General features: G+C 35.3%; 1 protein-coding gene across 1 annotated transcript in view; it reads left to right on the top strand.

The window, feature by feature from the left end:
- Positions 1–11,013: 11,013 nt before the first annotated feature.
- The window catches only part of LOC134851370 (uncharacterized), a 48,252-nt gene continuing 39,420 nt past the window's right edge, over positions 11,014–19,845 (top strand). Inside the window, exons 1-3 of the mRNA XM_063867426.1 lie at positions 11,014–11,031; positions 11,781–12,115; positions 17,368–17,652. Coding sequence (XP_063723496.1) covers positions 11,787–12,115; positions 17,368–17,652 — 614 coding nt within the window. The 5' untranslated portion in view covers positions 11,014–11,031; positions 11,781–11,786. The remainder of the gene's footprint in view (positions 11,032–11,780; positions 12,116–17,367; positions 17,653–19,845) is intronic.

Here is a 19,845-nt window from a genome sequence, read left to right as displayed (position 1 = left end):
ATCTCCAGATTGTTCTCGAAAGTTACAACGGAACTAATCGGTCGCCAAATTCTAGACATACCAAACACTGGTCGCGATGTTTTGGTCGCGTGGTCTCCGCCTCGGTTGCAAAGGTTGCGACGGATCTTTAGATAGCAAAAGTCTGGAATGCCGTATTTTAGTCGCAAAGTCAGGACATGGAAAATGGTGCCGCACAAGTCTGGACAAAACGCTGACCACGACACGCGTTAAAGCGATCCATATACGTTTGGTAAACAAAAAGCAAAATACGCTCTTCAATTACGAATGTGGAAAAGGCGCAAACATATCAATTTTTCTAATAAGACATTCCTTCTTCAAAAAGCAGCAAAAACGATAATAGATTTGATTTAAATCATTCATTTTTTGAAAACAACATGCCATTTCAAAATTATTGAGAATGGAAATATTTCAAAAACTGTTACCAAAAGACAGTACAAACAGCAGAGACGAGTGAAGTCAGAGTCATTTTTGCAAATCAAAGTAATAAAAAGGTTAAAAGATTTGAGGCCAAACGTGTAGTAGATACGTGCATCGTTTGCCGAGTTCAGGACACTGGAATCCCAGACAAGCTTTCAACATCTGCCAAATTGTAAGTGGAATCACCTTGCCAAAAATGCTGTGGAAATCACTAGCAAACACTTGCAACGTGAAAATTGTCGGCACAAAAATTGCGCCACAGAATTCGTATTAGCGAATATTGAGGTACTAAAGATTGAGCGAGTATTGAGGTATTAAGGATGCTGAATTTTTAAGGATTCAGCTTTGGTTCATTGTTGAAAAATTTAGGCAACTTCTAATCGGATTCTGCAACTTTGAGCGAGTTCTGCATGACGAAATGCGTTTTTTTTTTCAATTCATAATGCCGACATCCCAATCGACTGTACACATTAGGAAAAATTAAACGCTTTGGTAATTCACAAACTTTTCTGGTTCCGCCAAATTTGTTCACATTCCAAAAATGCTAGTTTTTTTTAGTTTTTGAGATTTGAGTTTTATTTACAAAATAAAAAGAGTTCTCTGATATGAATTCGGAAAAATCTCAAAACGAGAGCCGTCACTGCTATTGTCACTACCATCAACGCAGAAAGTTAAAACTATAAATGGCGACTTAACATCAGCAAAATCAATAAAAAAACGGTAATGTGGGAAACAAGTGAGTTAAAAACAACCTAATATTTATATTTTGCTTTTAGTAACTAACTTTGCTGGTATTTATGTTTTTGAAATTTTGTCATCGTTTGATACAAACTGTGTTTTTCCTATTTTGAGATATTTAGGTGTAAGCTGTCGATCACAAAAAAAATCAAAACACTTAAGCTTTTTGAGGGCAACTGCCTAGCGGGCTGAGTATATGTATTAGAAGCTAAGACTGATTCCTTCTTCCACGAACACTTCTTGGTTGCTTTCGCGTTTAATGTGTTTTTGCCGAAAAAAAACATATCCTTAAGATGCCGATGGTGGTTTATTCCATTAGCTCTTTCAGCTATTTCAAAGAAGTTTGAAAAGAAGAAATGAGTTCCTAGCGCCCAAATGAGTTTTATCATATAATCATTAGATTCGAAATTCATTAAAATGATTATTCAATTTAACGCTTCAAAGCAAAAAAATTATGGTCGCACCAATTCGTCTTCTCGTAGCTAGCATTTAACATTTAATGAAGGCTCTGTCAACCGTTTTTTTTTAAAACTGTTCACAGACAAGCTGGCGTACAGTCACTTACTTTGACTTCTGTGATCCCGGGTTGAACTCCATACACCAAAAATGCTTATCATACAATTCCTTACAACTAAAATTATTATCATACAGTTCCATACATCAAGTGTATGGAGAAAATACTTACCATACAATTTCCATTTATGTAATTTTGAAAATTTGCTCCAAAAACCCAAACATTTTCAGAAAACAAAGTAGAAGCAAAAAAATAACTTTTTGGTTTATGAAAAAAAAACACCTATCATACATTTTCCATTCATGGGAAAATGTTTATTATAAAGATTTCATACAATTTTTTGTATGTATGGAATTTTATGAAATTGTATAAAAAAAAATTTCCGATTTATGAGAATTGTATGATAATCATTTTTGGTGAACCCAGGATATTTATGATGATAATGTATAAGCAAAAAAAAATAATTGCTGTCATAAGTCGTCGGGCGAAGGTTTGCCTAAAAGTTTTTCCTTATTTCCTCGAGTGTGATAAAAAATTATAAAAATTTTAAGAATTCGGAAACAAAACTGTGCACTGGATATTTTCATAGTTTTGTGTCTGTATGGTCCTGGTTCCAGAGAGAAGTCGGAACGTTAAGATTTTGTCGGAACGATCTAAGAAAGCGAAACAACAAAAGAAAACAAAGGGAGCGTACTAGTTGCGGAATTTTCTTGTAATTCACAAAACGCAGTTTGGCCCGGTAATGAACAAAGTGAGATCAACTTATTTTTTTGAAACTTTTTCAATTCTTTTTTATTCAAAAAATTTTAGTTTTTTTTCAAAATCTTCAAAAATACTTTCAATAACTTTTCGGGTTTAGCTGCCTTATAATGCTGATTGCTTTTTTAATCTGATTATTTACTGCATCTAGGTAATTTGTAAAAAAAAAGTTCAATTGAATATAATTGTTCCCTTATTTTTTGCGTCGTGGAAAATTTAGTAAGAAAAACCTCTTTCATTTGTTTCTTCACTATTGCAGAAAGTTCGCAACCTAATTGATTGTGCGGCTAACTCGATTATTTAGGGAAATTAAATTGGTCATTCTTCTCTCGAGAAAATCTTAATTACGCTCCTGCATGCATTAATCTATACATACTTAAGGAAAACCTAGATTTTCCAAATTTTATCCCCATCTTACAAAAGTTTTTAAATAAAATGAGAAAAAAATTGAAGAAAAAAAAAGAATTACAAAAATTGAAAAAAAAAGAACTAAAGTCTCGCAGAAAAAAATGTTAAAATAGAACAGCAAGTAACCAGTTCTATTTAAAAATTTGTAAAAGATTTTGTGCACGTTTACTTTAACTTGCTCACGTATATCATAGTATAGTGAAAGTTATTCGATAATAAAAAATGTACAACGAATTTTTTGTTTCAAGAAACAATAAGCCTTGTAAAATTATTATACCGGATCATTTGTATTTTTTTACCCAGAAAAACAAATTCAAAAACCGTCAATTTTTATCTATGCAACTTCAGAGCGGGTTGTCTGATTTAGATTGAATAGTTCTAGGAAAAAAGAAATAAAACTAGCTAATCTCGTTTTTTTTTCCAATTTTCGTCGTTCTAACTCAATTCACAAAATGAAAAACTTGAAATAAATTATATTAAGGGTTACTTTACCGGTTTTTACCGGTTTTTACCGGTTTTTACCGGCATCCGTCCTTATTGCTAATTGCACAACAATCGGTTCCTCCCTTTTAGAGTTTTGGAAATATGTATTAGGTAAATCAGCAAAACAATGGAGGCACCGGATCTTCGGGAATACATGCGACTGGTCGTCTCGAAACTGGAAATGAAATTATCCGGAGCGAGATGTTAGCTAATCAGAAAACAGGAATTATCGAAGCAATCAAATCACTCTGAAACTAGCTTGAACTATTTATTCTCCAGTTTCTCTATCTCTTTAAGTCATAACCTTGAGCAAACTTGATCGATTAATTATCTAACCGGTAGCTTCGGCTACTCAAAGTGGTTGGTAGTCAAAATATGTACGTTCGTTGATTTTCAAGTGGTTTATGCTGCTGAAATGAGCAAAAATGTTTACTGTCCGTTTTTGACGAAGTCAATTTATTGGAAATCGCTTAGTTGTTCTTCCGATTAGACTCTGTCAGAAGTATTGATACTTCTATCAATTCGAATCAGTAGTTAATCAAAGACCGATCAACCCTTTACGAGCAACCACAAAATTTGATGGGCGTGGTGGCAGTCTCCATGTTAGTTCTACAGCAGTTAAAACAACTTGTGGCCAGTTCTTTAAAGCATATTAGAGTAGCCAGAGCATATTAGAGTAGCCGCGTGAGGTTGGTTTTCAAGGCAGTCTAGTCTTCAGAGCATTTGGGTTGGCGTGTTACCAGTTCTCTAGAAAGCTGGGAACCTCATACGACACCCGAATTAACTGCTGGTTTTTGAAGTTTTATACATTGAAAAGTCCATACTTTTTAAGTCCATACATTTTTGACTGCACGTCACAAGTATAATCAGGTACATATACTAAGCAAAAACCATCTGAAGATCAAGGTGGCCTGATCCGGCGACCTCAAGTTCATTCCGAAAGTTTAAAGAGGATTCAACTTATTTTATGCAGTGCTCCATAAATCTACTCGAAAAAAATTGTGTTTTTTAGTATTCTGCAGCGTTTTTTTCTCGTTTATTACGCTTTTTACGTTTTTTATTGTTGGTTCAAGTTTGTTGCGTCACGCATTAGAAAAGCTACCGTCGTCATTTCGTAGTCAGCTTGTGATACTTACTTTCAATCCCGGTCTAAAATTTAGTTCCAAGAACCTCGAATCAGTTGATGCTAAGAGTAAGAGGAAAAACAGATTGAATAAAAAGCATTACGCGCTCTTCAAGCAACGAATTCTCATCAACTTCAATTCGCAGGGGTATCTATCTGATGTATTTATGTCATAGATTGAGAAGATTGCTCTTGTAAAAGTCATATAGACTGTTGCATTTGTTTTAGAGCGCTATTTTGTGGTTTCGTACCTTTTGGTATAGAATTAAGGTTTGATACCCTCTCTTGACTTGTGAAGCATATCGTAACAGTTTGTCACCACAAACGAGGAAAAAAGTCTCTTTAGCAGCTGTGAGACAACGTTTAGCAATCGCCAATGCCAGTGCTCATCCTGGCCCTTCCAGGCCCAACGGGGTTGCGTTTTACTACAGTGATTAAAAAAGCGTTTTTTTTTCTGAAATTTTGGGTTTTACTAAAGTGATTAAAAGAGCTTTCTTTCTGAACGCAAACACCACCGATTTTAACAATAATGCCCAAATGTCAATGAAAAGTCAGACCAGGGTAGTTAAAAGTAGATTATTTTGAAGAATTTTATCACAGAACAAATTTAAAAATTGGAAATTATCAAAAATTTTGAACGGTTTTGAGGAGATAAGGCAAAATTTTTACGATTTTTTTTTCAAATTTTCTTTGTAAAGCATTTGCGTTCTTTGAAACTGCTCCTGTGCATTGTGTCTGGACTAATCAACTAGATAAATTGGTGTGCTCAGATTCGATTCTAGGGCGTCTAAAAAAACTATTCCTTTTCTACAACTCGTTCCGACCGTGAAACAGTTTTTCTCAGATGTTTTTTCTCTTTCTGATATTTAGATCTTTACGTCTTTGACTCATCTTTATTGTTCCGACTTTTGATACGAAGTAACGGAATATTTGTGCTCGGGTTGGGTTTTTTTCTTCAGACAAATTTCGACTTTTTAACTAGCCATTTCTGACGGAATTTTTTTACATCATTCAAAAAATATTGTTGTCCTGAGCTCAAATTTGAAAAAATATTTTACCTGTGATCATTTATCGTAAAGTTATGGGGGTTTAAAAATTGTCGTTTTGGCCAATTTGAGACAATTAACGCGCGATATATTTCGCGCTACTAACGAGTGAGCGGAGAGTTAATCCGTCTTAAAAATCGTTCCAAATTGGTTGAAAGCAGCTTATTTGCCATAATTGATTTGTTACAAGGAGCAAAATCTATTTTTTTGTGCTTAATATGGGGTGTGGGGGATGATTTTCATTAAAAAAATTTCAAATTTAAAAAAAAATTTCATTTTATTTTTTCTTACATTTATTTTTTAATGTTATTACTGCTCCATAAAACCTTAAAAAGCAGTCGGAACATTCAGGGCTTCCACCTGTTTCGAGCAGTCTTGTGTCTCTTTCCGCACGATTTACGATCAATGGTAACCTCTTCAACATTAGTTCTTTACATTTGGCTACAGAAACCCTTCCGCTATTATCCGTCAGCGCTTAGCTACAAGTTATAACCGGTCGGTATTTGCTCAAAATGGTTCTTAAATCTCTGTTATGCGGTAACATTTTTACTTAATTCGATTCGATTCGATTCGATTCTAGGGCGTCTAAAAAAACTATTCCTTTTCTACAACTCGTTCCGACCGTGAAACAGTTTTTCTCAGATGTTTTTTCTCTTTCTGATATTTAGATCTTTACGACTTTGACTCATCCTTATTGTTCCGACTTTCGATACGAGAGTAACGGAATATTTGTGCTCGGGTTGGGTTTTTTTTCTTCAGACAAATTTCGACTTTTTAACTAGCCATTTCTGACGGAATTTTTTTACATCATTCAAAAAGTATTGTTGTCCTGAGCTCAAATTTGAAAATATATTTTACCTGTGATCATTTATCGTAAAGTTATGGGGGTTTAAAAATTGCCGTTTTGGCCAATTTGAGACAATTAACGCGCGATATATTTCGCGCTATTAACGAGTGAGCGGAGAGTTAATCCGTCTTAAAAATCGTTCCAAATTGGTTGAAAGCAGCTTATTTGCCATAATTGATTTGTTACAAGGAGCAAAATCTATCTTTTTGTGCTTAATATGGGGTGTGGGGGATGATTTTCATAAAAAATTTCAAATTTTAGAAAAAAAATTTTCTATTATTTTTTCTTACATTTATTTTTTAATGTTATTATAGCTCCATAAAACCTTAAAAGGCAGTCGGAACATTCAGGGTTTCGCCCTGATTCGAGCAGTCTTGTGCCTCTTTCCGCACGATTTACGATCAATGGTAACCTCTTCAACATTAGTTCTTTACATTTGGCTACAGAAACCCTTCCGCTATTATCCGTCAGCACTTAGCTACAAGTTATAACCGGTCGGTTCTTGCTCAAAATGGTTCTTAAATCTCTGTTATGCGGTAATATTCTTACTTAATGACGTACCTATATTGTTCAAGTTATATATGAATTATGCCGTCAGCCTTAAGTCATGTTTGCTTGTGCGAATGAGTTTTAAAGAAGTAGGCTTTCCTTTGTTCTGAAATTGAAGTTTTTTCATCACGTTGATTGTGTCAAGATTTCGTAACCTCAAATTTACTCCTAGAAGTTGTGATTGTTGCGTTGCGGCTCAGCTCCACTTGAGCTTTTTCTCGTTATATTCTGTCGTTTATATCGAACACCTCAACTTTGGCACCCCGTTTTTTGTTGTAAAACCGCCTGGCGTCTTTAATTTGAGTGAAAATTTTCAAACTAAGGTTAGAAAACTATTTAATGATAGGAGTAGGCAAAACTTAAGATTTAAGGACTATGAAGATAGAGTGCAGCGAGCGGTTGATAGATGTGACGCCCGCTAAAGCCAAAAATTACACCGAAAAGTAACTGCTTATCAATAGCAGGAGCAACCGGACAAAAGCAAAAGTTAAAATCAAGTTATGATTGATAATCACATGTTTTTGATAGAAAATTTTGTCAATAGATAGATAAAGCTAAATCAAACTGTGATAGCTCAAAACCATCGCCATTGACGATGGTACCTCACAGGTTTCAGAATCAATTGAGTAAATTCTTCTAGTCAAGCAGCTGTGATCATGCATTGGCAATTCTCCACCTTGAGGCCTCACTTCGTGCATAGGAACAAAAGTCGAATTTGGAGCTGAAAGAACTAGATCGTTTCTAGGTCGCTGAATGTGAGCTTCGAGAGACCTCTCAGTTCTCGACGAAGTAGCTGCCAGATCGGCTCATTCTGCCTCTAAGGCTGGTGAACGAACAGAGTCTTGGTTTAGGGAATTAGGCCAAGATACAACCGTTGCGTCATCGAGTTAAAATGAAAAGCCGCAATTGATTTGTCAGTTTAGTAGAGCCCATAGTTTTGCACAGAGCCCATAAATTTGTATAAAGCGCATAATTCAACGGCTTCCATAACCTGAGTGTATTTGCCCCTAGTCCATCCGCATTTAATCATCGTGATTTCAGTATTCATAACTATTCTTTCTGTATCATATCATACCATACACTAGCCCTTTTTCATGGCCCGGGTTGACCAAAAATGCTTATCTTACAATTTCCATATATGAAAAAATGCTTATCCTACAATTTCCTACAGTTTTATAGACTCAGAAAATTGTTAAAAAAAAACTATAGGATAAGCATTTTTTCATATATTGAAATTGTAGGATAACATTTTTTCATATATGGAAATTGTAGGATAAACATTTTTCATATATGGAAATTGTACGATAAACATTTTTCATATGTCGAAATTGTAAGACAAGCATTTTATCATATAATATGGAAATTGTAAGACAAGCATTTTTTCATATATGGAAATTGTACGATAAACATTTTTTCATATATGGAAATTGTAAGATAAGCATTTTTTCATATATGGAAATTGTACGATAAACATTTTTTCATATATGGAAATTGTAAGACAAGCATTTTTTGAAATTTCAAATGAGGCTTAATTAGCGTTTAAACTTACCCCATAAGACGTGCAATCTCTGAACAGAGAAGAGAACCAACAGAAAAAATAGAGGGTTTTAGAGGTTGGAACCTCAAACTCTTCATTATCTGTAGGCGAATCTCCTCACCTCTTGAGAGAGCAACAATTTCTTAAGCCTACTCCTAGATGAACCAAAACTATAAATAAGGAGTTGTCTCAAATGCCAAAAAACTTGTTTTCCTGATGGAAACATTCTCCAAGCATACATACTCCAGTTGTGATCCACAAGTTCAAGCAAGTTCTGTCACAGCATAAATTCATTTCCTATAAAAAACGAAATTTACACGTGCGAGAAAACAGAAAAGATTCAACACAAACGTAATTAATGTTCATTGATATGATTTCTGATCAAAATTCAGAACTTCTACACGAATGCAAAAATATTAACTTTTAAGGCCACCATCGAGTGGCGTCGATAATGCAAAACATGATGATATGTTTTCACATGCACTCGCAGTTAACACTGACGCTGGCTTTGTACACTCTCTTGCCCCCCCCCCCCCCCCTCACAACCACAACGAATTAGTCAATATATCTCTTCCAGACTTAATTTGTTGTTGTTGATTCCTGTTTCTCCAACGCAGTCACCCGCTCTCGTAAGTCTCATGAGTCCCATACTACTCAGACATACATTTCAATTACTTGTAGCCTTCCTCACAAGCATACAAGATCCTGCCTACCACAACATCAGTCGGCCTGCACTTTTGTGCACCGCATTCTGGTACGCACGAGTGGAGGCACGAATAAATATCAGCCTTCGTAGTTTCTTCACAATATCTACCCTGCACTTTTTTATGTTACAGGTACGTCAAATAACGCCACAGCACTAACTCTGCCTGTACCGTTCAGTCAGCCTCTTTTTTGCACCACCAGCAACCCATACCGGTTCATCATCCATCGCACGCTATATCACTGCCCATTACCGCGCAGGAACTAACCGAAGCAGTCACTTTAGGTAGGCAGTCGAGATCCATTACCAGAATGGAAATTATCGCAGCGTAGCGGCCATTCAAAACAATGGCATAAGTCTTATGGGCATTTCAGGAGGGCCATTGATGTTTCCACTTGAAATGTAAGTGTGCAAAGCAATTGTAAACTGGAACTATAAATGCAGTAAAACCAAAGCCAAATAAGAACACATGGCCTAGTGGTCTAAGTTAAAGTCCAATTCCAGTTCCAAATCCCCCCGCCCCCGAGGGCATATGGCCAATTAGTTGTTAATAGGGAAAAGGTTCGGTTACCTTATTTCCTACTATTACGTAATAGTTGTATAGTAATTTTGTAACATTTATGCAATAATTACGTAATACTTACGTAATTGTGTAAAAAAAACTACGGAAGCTCGTATAACCACAAAACATAAAACCAATCACTTTCGACCTTGTCTGACCTCTAACAAGTTTTTGACTGTTTTTTGACTGCTAACAGGTTTTTGGCTGCTTACTTTTGTGTTTGCGGTCGCAACTATTGCTGCAAAAAAATTGATACAAAAATGGTTTTGTGTGAGTTTTAAGATTTATAGTCATTTCTAGTCTGTGTTAATGGTTGATTATTTTTCAGGAAATTTCCGATACTTTCTGCATTCATTATCAATTTATTTTGCTGTTATTTTGACGATAAAATCTTACTAAATTGATACTTTGCGACCTATGTTTCTTGAACTACCGAAAACCGATCTTCCCTAGAAGAGTCGGATCCGAATATGAGTGGTAGAAATAATTGACTTTAATCGTACCTTTACCGATGATAAGAGGCTGAAATATTCAAAAAAAAACACGAGTCTTTTGTAGCGCTAAAAGCGCAATCCCTAATTTTTTTGTATGGCGGAGTTATGTATAACAACTTGAAGCATTCTGCAGTTTTTTGCAAAGTCGGAACATCAAGACTCCTCGTGTAACAAGGCGAAGGTTCCGACTGCCTTTAACTGGTCTCGATTAGGTTTTGGAAATAATAAGTACTATTCAGTCCGTTTTAAACTGGTATCAGAGTTAATGTAAAGTCAATTTAGGGGTCTGTGCGTCACCTCTGTGATTTTCAATAACCATGGATCGCTCCCCACACCATGAATGCTCTAATTGCCTCCTAATGCGCATGGAGTACTGTTGGATATTGCAGGTCAAAAATTACCTAAAGAAAAAAACCACCCCGAGTAAAAAAAATATTCCGTCACTTTATTGGAAACTTGCACCAATAAAAAAAATTTAAAAATTTTTATAAGAATTTTTTAAGCGAAAAGATTGTGATCGACAGTAGAGGACAGTCAGAACATTCGGGGCTTTTCATAACATACGAGCAGTCTTGTCACATTTAGTGAAGTGTTTCACGAACTATATATTCTTTAATATGTGAAAGACACATGCAACGGACAAGAAAATGGTCAGGTGCATGTACAAAAAATACATTCATGCGCAGATCTCACAAAATGAAAATAATCTCATACAAAAAAGCTATGGTTTTGCTTTTAACATTTTAATGACAATATTGAGAGCAAAACCTTTGTTTTAAGTTTAAAAATTGATCCAGAATCTGTATTACTGTTTTAAATTGTTAGTTCGAGTATACCGTGCTGATTTGAATTATTCGGACAAGGCGCATGAAATTTGAAACTTAAAACGCGTTGTTCTCAAATTGAGTTGACTTTAGCAAAAAAAAGATACACTGATTGCTTAGAATTATAGCAGAATTAATATGGTGCAATTTAATTTACGAAATTCGTGCCCAAACTTTACCCCAAAACAGATCATTTTTGACTTTTTTAGTCAAGAAATTACACCAAAACTATGAAACCAATTGCTATCAAATTTTTATCAAATCTCTCTTAGTGGCTAGTAGACAAATCTCTAAGTCTCTTATGTGGCTTAACAAATCTTAAGAAGAGTATAGTCTCCAAAAAGTTCGCGAAACTTTTAATAAGTTTTTTTTGAAAAAATATTGGTTTTTATATAGTAAAAGTTACTATTTTGGCGATCAAACAAAAATAAAGCAATTTTTGCTATGTTTCGGTGAGTATGCCCTCCTTGAATTTTGTTAAGCCACGCAAGAGGCTCACTTTGATATATTTTCGACAATAATTGATTTCGTATCTTTGGTGTAATTATTAATTGACTTATAAGTCTAAAATGACCGTTTTTGGTGTAAAGTTTTGGGACCAAATTGTGCAAAACCAATTGCATAATAATAATTCTGCTATATTTATCCCTCATCTCTTTTAGTTCGAATTTGAGAAAACTTGTTTAAATTTCAATTTTTATGCGTTTTGTCCGGATAATTTAAATGTTTAATAAAGCACTGTGTGTTTAATAAAGTTTAAAATGACGTTGATCGGGAAGACGGAAAAAAAATTTTTTAAATTTATTTTCTTCTTGTTAGTTATGCTTTTTCTCTATGAAGTTACTTCACGAAAATCTCAGATAAAACCTCAAGAAAATAATTCCATCTATCCGGAAATAGAAACGCCCTATTTTCCCAAACTGGAAAGCAGTAAAATGAAGAAAATAATCGACGATAATGTGAGCCGACTTGACGAATTCGAACCAACTGCGACCACAGACTGCAAAGAATGGTCTGGACAAACCATCCAACACGTTGAGAAGTTTGTCTTCTTCTTCGGCTTCAACCGATGTGGCTCAACGGCAACAGGGAACAATTCTTTCCTATCATACATTCCCCTAATTCCCACTAGACTTGACAGACGATAAAGCATGACAGAGGTATTTGGTTGATGTGCAGTTTAGCATACAGCTCTTATAACAGTTGGTAGAGTTTTCAAACTTTTTCTGGCGCGACGAGTTTGTTTCTGTTCCTCAGCTGTTTTGATAATTTTTCAATTAGTTCACCCAGCTTGCTTGTCTCGTTATCACTAAAAAAACACGTGAGCTGTAAGGAGCGGGTGTTACCATTTGGAAAACATTGCTATCCTTATAGAAAACAATGAAATCACAAAAAAATTATTTCGTATTTGCCAAGCTAGAATTGCTCTAAATTCATTTTTTTAAACGTTAAAAAAATAACATTAACATATTGCCAGCTGTACACAATCTGCAGTTGATGCTGCAATTCAAGATGAATGCATATAAAAATCAAAGCTTGTCAGGAAGTTATGGCTGCCGTAATAACTCAACTCAAGAAAAATGAAGGCAAATTCAACGTCATATTTGTAAAATCAAAATGGAAAAACTTATACCTCAAAAGATCCAAAAAAAAGAAAAAGTTTATATTGCCGCCGAAGATACTAGTACCCTTCATACTGAAGTTTTTCATTGAATCTTTTTATCGTTGGGGCAAACTCAGGTGGGTGTTACCATTTGGAAAACATTGCTATCCTTATAGAAAACAATGAAATCACAAAAAAATGTTTCGTATTTGCCAAGCTAGAACTGCTCTAAATTCATTTTTTTAAACGTTAAAAAATAACATTAACATATTGCCAGCTGTACACAATCTGCAGTTGATGCTGCAATTCAAGATGAATGCATATAAAAATCAAAGCTTGTCAGGAAGTTATGGCTGCCGTAATAACTCAACTCAAGAAAAATGAGGGCAAATTCAACGTCAAATTTGTAAAATCAAAATGGAAAAACTTATACCTCAAAAGATCCAAAAAAAGAAAAAGTTTATATTGCCGCCGAAGATACTAGTACCCTTCATACTGAAGTTTTTCATTGAATCTTTTTTCGTTGGGGCAAACTCAGAATTCAAAAATATTCTTCCGACTGGGTTGAGTGATATATCATATTAAAGCTTTTTCAGTCGTGATTCGGAACAGCCAAAAAAAAATTCAAAAAAGTTTTGTTGTGTCGAGATAAACCGGTTCGAAGCTTTTGTAATTTTTTGACTCATTTCGAGCGAATAAAGCGAGCAAGCAATCTTACTTAATTTTAAATGAGTAACGTTAGTTTATTTTGAGTACTTACCCGCACTGAAGTTTCATGGATAATAATCGATTATATTGGATTTTCATTGTCAGTCTCTACAAAATTGCAAAAATAATCAATTATAATCGATTGAAAATGGATTATATTGATTATATTTTTTTAATCAATAAAATCCCAATATAATCGATTATAATCGATTATTTTCAAAAAATTTTATCAAAAGAAAAATAATCCATTTTAATCGATTATAATGGATTATAATCTAATTATTCAAATCTTTTTGTGTGTTGTTTTCATTTTTTCATAAAGTTGTTAAACTTAAGTTAGTTATTTTGTTCTCTCGCCTAATTTTATTTTTTCCTATTTTCAATCGAGATATGAAAAATTACAAAAAGTTACCTATAGATCCCACACCAACTCCCCACGCTTACCCTTACTACAATTAGATGTCCCCTAACTAGAGAGAGAGTGGGAGTACGTCGTGGGTTAGGGATACGTTGGGGGGGGGGGGTAGGTGAGGAGGGTACGTTTGGGGGGGGGGTACGTTGGGGGGATAAGGGTACGTGAGGAGGGTACGTCGTCGGTTGGGGGGTAAGTCGTGGGTTGTGGGGTACGTCGTGGGTTGGGGGGTACGTCGTGAGTTGGGGGGTACGTCGTGGGTGGGGGGTACGTTGGGGGGGGGGTGGGTGTTTCGATAAGTTGGTTGGGGGGGTACACTGGAGAGGGGGTACGTTGGGCGGGGGTACGTTGGGGCGGGGGGGGGGGGGGGGTTGACATGCGGAGCTGGTCAAAAAAGCTGTTTTTGGGCACTTTTTGGAAAATTACTACATATTGGCTGCCCCTGGATGAACGTGTTCGTTCGAGTTTTGCAGAAAGTTGCAAAAATTAGAGTCATTATTTCCAAAATTTAAACAATTTTCATGGATTTTATGTACAAAAAATAATCCATTATATTGAAAATAAAAATGGAATATAATCGATTATAATGGATTATAATGGATTTAAATTTTTCCAGTATAATCGATTATAATCGATTAAAAATCGATTATGTGGTCTAAATTTGACATGATAATCGATTATATAGACAACATTTTAGTCAACAAAAATCCAATATAATCGATTTTTACCCATGAAACTTCGGTGCGGGTAAGCGCCTTTTGCAACCGAAATTTTCAAAAATTCAGAAAACTGCATGATTTTTTTTTCATTTTTCCAGTAATTTTTCTACAACATTTTTTTTCAATTTGCTTATTTTACTATGACTCTTGAATATACTTAATACTCTGATCACACCACGCCGAAAAATAACGACAACAATTTTAAAAAACTTTGTTTTATTTTCTAAGACTATGGTCTGAACATTCTATGCTACTTGCACAGTAACACCCGCACCGAAGTTTCATGGGTAATAATCGATTATAATGGATTTTTGTTGAATAAAATGTTTTCAATATAATCGATTATCATGTCAAATTTAGACCACGTAATCGATTTTTAATCGATTATAATCGATTTGTTTTGTAATTTTATTGAGACTGTCAACAAAAATCCAATATAATCGATTACTATCCATGAAACTTCGGTGCGGGCAGGCTATCCTTGTTTTAAGATTTCATTTGCTTACTGAAAACCATCAATTAATCAGTCTGATCATTTAGTCATAGCCTAATTATTTTCGACAAGAGTTTACGGTTTTTTTTCCTTAACACGCAAGTCGTGAAAACTCTTGGGAAGGGGCATTAGTTTGGATTAAGCTCGCTAATTAGTATTGAGTACGATTAGTATTGAGGTCTAGAAATCTGTTTTTGGTTCGGATAAATTGAGAATTACCGTGCAATGCCATCAGGAGTAGCAAACAACAAAAATTGTGTTCGATGTTGTAGCGTATTTGGTTAGTTTCTTTATACAAATATGGATGTTTTTTTTGTGGAATCTTGATTTGTTAGCAAGCCTCAACCACAGGAGCAGAATGCAAGAAAAAATAGTTATCGGGGCTGTTGATCTGTTTCACATGTTGGGATACTTTGGTGATTGGATCTGCCTTTTTGGTACATCTGAGTTGATTCAGTAAAAAGATGAATTCTTTGGTGATTAAAACGAAGTTTTTTGTCTTTTGCTTGCTTGATTCTTTGAACTAATTCAATTTCAGCAAAAGGGACAACACTAAATTTCGTGCTGCTCCTAATCTGTTGCGCTGAAATGTTCCATTTTAACAAACTTGTCGTCAAACTGCTTTTCTGTGCTATATTCAGGACTGTTTTCCATGTAACTGATGATCTTGGTCGTTGGAACGTAAGTTATTCGATAAAAATTTTTGACTTTGTTTCTTACGACACATGCTCCAGGGCTACCACGCCATTGAGTTGTTGTTTAACCAATCCGTTGTTTTTTGCAACATGCGCTTTCAAGACAGTGGAGTTTACAGAATTCTTCCCATTTCATCTATACTTCAGATGGTAGTCTCGGAAAGTAACTGTAGTTAAAATCTGAAATGTATTCGTTGATCCCAAAGATGCGTACTAACTTTGATAAGTTTGCAGCATGCTTGATAATAACTCGAGGATCACGGTCCCTAAAACTTTCCAAATTGTATAGTTTACTAGTGCAACCTGCTAGTACCACAGATTTTGTATTATCTAATTTTCTGATTTCTACATGGTTGTTAGCTTTCCCAACACAGTTGTTAATCTTGGGTTGATCCCTTTTGCTGAGTGGACAAACTCAAACCGATGACTCCAATACAGTGGTTTGTCGTTGAAAGTAGAGAGGCTTGTATCTAGCCGTTTGAAGTCTTTTAAACTGTAAATGCTTGTGAGAATATTGTGATTAGCTTTCTTTAAACGGATGTCAGCTTCAACCGTGCTTACAATGCTTGGTTGAAATCTATTGGTAAACAATTTGTCGTTATATTCACCGATTTGCTGAAGAGATGACCGAGGTCAGGAATCTCCCAGTATAGCATTTGAAGCAATGGGGTTTGTGCAAAAGGTTTGTCTTTGAAATGGTACTTCGATTCGCCGCCAGAAGGAAGGTAGGGCTGATATAGCACTAGCGATGGCTTATCCTTGATCGGACATCAGAGACAATCCTGAACAGCTGAGGGGACCTCTAAGACAGTTCTTGTAGTGAAAGTTTGACCTACCCCTAGGAATGGGGCTTAATTGTCGCCGGTGACGGCTTGCCCTTGATCGCACGGGAGATCGCTTATACTTGACGGGGAGGTCCCGTTAATCTTAAAGATGCTCTAACGGAAACGATCTTTTGACTTCGAATGCTCGGACTATGCTTAGACAGGCCTATGCTTAGACAGGCTGGATAGCCTTTCATAGATCCTCTGCGAATCGCAGAATCCACAATTTATCCGATAAAAAAATGAAATGTAGCCCTACGTTGAAAAAAAAACGTCTCTCGTTGCAAAAATAAGCTGTGAGAAATTCCATTAGGAATAAGAAAAGTAGGTTCAGCCACAGTAGTCGCGTCTCAGTTAACAAGAAAATCAAAATGGGAGGAAATTATCAATTCTAGACTTGCCCTTAAAAACCAAAACAAAAGATGAGCCCAAGAAAAAACAACAAGTTTTGTTATTTGACAAGTTTTGGAGCCATTGATCAGTTCCCATTTTTGGGTCTTTGAGAAAACACTTTTCAATAATCTTGTTCATTAGCTCTCTCGTATTGAACGTACGGCTTCCTCTCGCATGGAGAAACTAATTAGAACATATTTCAACCAAAATTTCGGGTCAAATTGTTTAACTGCTTTTTTTACTTTAAAGTGATTCATTCAGCGAGCAATTCTCTAGAATGGAAAAGTGTAGGATGAGGGACAAGTTAACATCATCCCCCTTAGATCGATTTAGGAGGAAGATGTTAACTTGGTTCAACGCTGGATTTTTCAGCCAATCAGAATCGAGCATTTTACACGTAATGCTGAGCCGTTTTATAAGAAAATAAATGTTGTTGTGAAAGAAATCTTAACTTGTTCTAGTTAGGGGGATGTATGTTAACTTGATCCATGTAGGAAAGATAATTGACGCTCATCAACATGCACTCATCGCAAACGAGCTTCTACTATTCGACAAATTGAAAAATCCGAATCTTGAAATGGTTGAGGCTACAAAAATGATATGCGAAACTTCAAGAGATCAGTCGAACAGATTGCAAAACGATAGGGGTTACTCGTATCGAATGGGAGTTTTCCATGGACGTTTTCGACAACCCTTAAAAGTAATTGGACTTCGAAAGTCGTTAGGAACGATCGATTATATGAAACAGGAACCGGGGGCGTTTCATTATGCAATGAACAGGTAAGAATTATGGTTATTTCGTTTGGTTTTTCTGACGCGCTTATTATTAAAATTAGGAAATCATTTTTGCTGATTATGATCTTGAGTTAATCAGTTTGAAGTTTTTTTTATTGATGTACCGACATAATTTCTCAACCTCAACAGCAATATTACTTTGCTTAGGATGAGATATGAAGTTTAACTCATTTTTCGGTACGAAAAACTTCGCGGGTATGTAAACGCTTTCTCTGGCTACTCATGTCAATACTGAGATTGAGTCCGGGGTGGCCTTCTCATAGAGTAGTTTCGGATATGGGTACACTGTCTGTTCTGTACGCTATCTCATTTCGGCCGGATATGTTCATACAACTTCTTAGTCTAATACTAATCTTAATCTTACGCTTATATCTTAAATTTCTTAGTCAAAACAGATGATCTAGAGAATTACAAATTTTCTGCGGAGTTAGAGGAGAGAAGAAAGCAAATGATTTCATTCTTTTTAAAATTATTCTCTGACTGATACTGAAAATAGTTTCAGCTTTAAAAATTTTTTGTAGTTTAAATTCATGGATCAAGATTGGGAAGTTATTGATATTTTGAAGTGAGAATAATCAAAGTATAAAATAAATACTTCTTTTAAACTGGTTCCACCAATCCAGGGCTTAGGAAAATTCTTAATACAAAATTTTTTTGTGAAGGTTAAATGTAGTGTCTTCTAATTTATTTGTAGGGAGTGTAGATTGGCTTGTGCCTGTGAAGTACATGTGATGAGTTTGAAAGATTGTAGTGAATACTGACAAAATGTATTGAAGTGCGAGTCTGTGCCTCGTAGGTTGTCATTTTTCTAAGTCAGATCGAGACTTCGTGCAATCTCACTATTCGTTCACACTCGGTCGAGTAGCAAAATAAAAGGTTGATTTCTCTGAGTGAAGCGCCGAGTGACAAGGATTGGTATGTTCGAAATGGCCATTGTTCGGTTTCAATGGATTCTTTTGCTGCGTTGTTTGCTCATTACTTTAGATCCAGTGAGGGTTGTGACCGCGGCAAGCAAAAATAATAGATTTGCTATTCCTTAGTTGGAATATTGTCAAGCGTTCATCTCCCTTCTGTTGCTGGTGTATTACACTCTGTAAAAGCGTTACCATTTTATCTCTGCTCTTTAGAAATTCAATTTTAGTTACGATCTTATTAGTTTTTTTCTCAATAGCCTTTTAGTTAGCTCGGTTAATTTTCTTTGATCATTTGCTCAACCTAGAGTCGCTCTAAGGAAAATTGACTGCGTGGTTCTATGCGTGATTTAGCGCGGTTAGCTGAGGATGTCCTTCACTAGTGGTTTAGGATAGTTGAGTTTACTTGAAGTATTTCTTTGAGTAAATTTTTTTTCTTTTTATAACCTTTTCTTTTCGTTGTATCAGATGTTTTATCTGTTTTTTTTGTGGTTGTGTCTTTTTCTTAAAAACAAGTTGTACTTGATTAGTATTGACTAATTTTTTTTATCGTTTCATGTGGTCTAAAAAGAAAGCTGACTTTTCCTTCAAAGAAAAAAATATGCAGTTTGATCTGGTTTGAGTTTAGGGGAATTTCCTGTGCACGTTGGTAGTCGGATGGTCTAAGTGAGCTGCTTTGGTTGTTTAAGCTTAGTTCCTCACTTCAAATGGTTTACCTGAAAATTTGAAACGCTTATACTTGCTTGAAAACTTTCTCAGTTACTTTGTGAAACCGGAAATTCAATTATTCACAATATTTGTCATGAAAAAGTTACAAGAAATTGAACAGTTTACATGAAAAGGGTTAATTTCAAGGGGCGAGCTCGAGAGATTTTATCTTTACTTTATTACTCGCTCATTAGCTTTTTGCCTTATATGACTGCATTTGAATTCCTTAATCACTTCTCAGTTATAAATTTTATTTAACCTTTAGAATTTACTGCAATCGGATATTGAAATAAGTTATAAACTTTTATTTTTGATCTTTTGTTTAATATTTTTAGAAGTTATTCAGAAAGTCTTAAGCAAGAGGTGATCTACCTTATTATAAAACGGCAAGTAAATTGTTGAAATTAGTTAGTTTTAAATAACAAATGCAATTTTACATGAAATCGGGGCCGGTATAAACTCTATTTAGAAAAAGATTATCAATGGTGTGGTTGTTGATTGCTTTAAAAGCTTTGCCGACATGCTAATTCTAATTATTGTGTGTAGTAATGGCCGAAGA

The sequence above is a fragment of the Symsagittifera roscoffensis genome, chromosome 7 (genome assembly GCF_963678635.1).
Source record: "Symsagittifera roscoffensis chromosome 7, txSymRosc1.1, whole genome shotgun sequence".
Lineage (NCBI taxonomy): Eukaryota > Metazoa > Xenacoelomorpha > Acoela > Convolutidae > Symsagittifera > Symsagittifera roscoffensis.
This window is presented reverse-complemented; position numbering and strand designations above follow the sequence as displayed.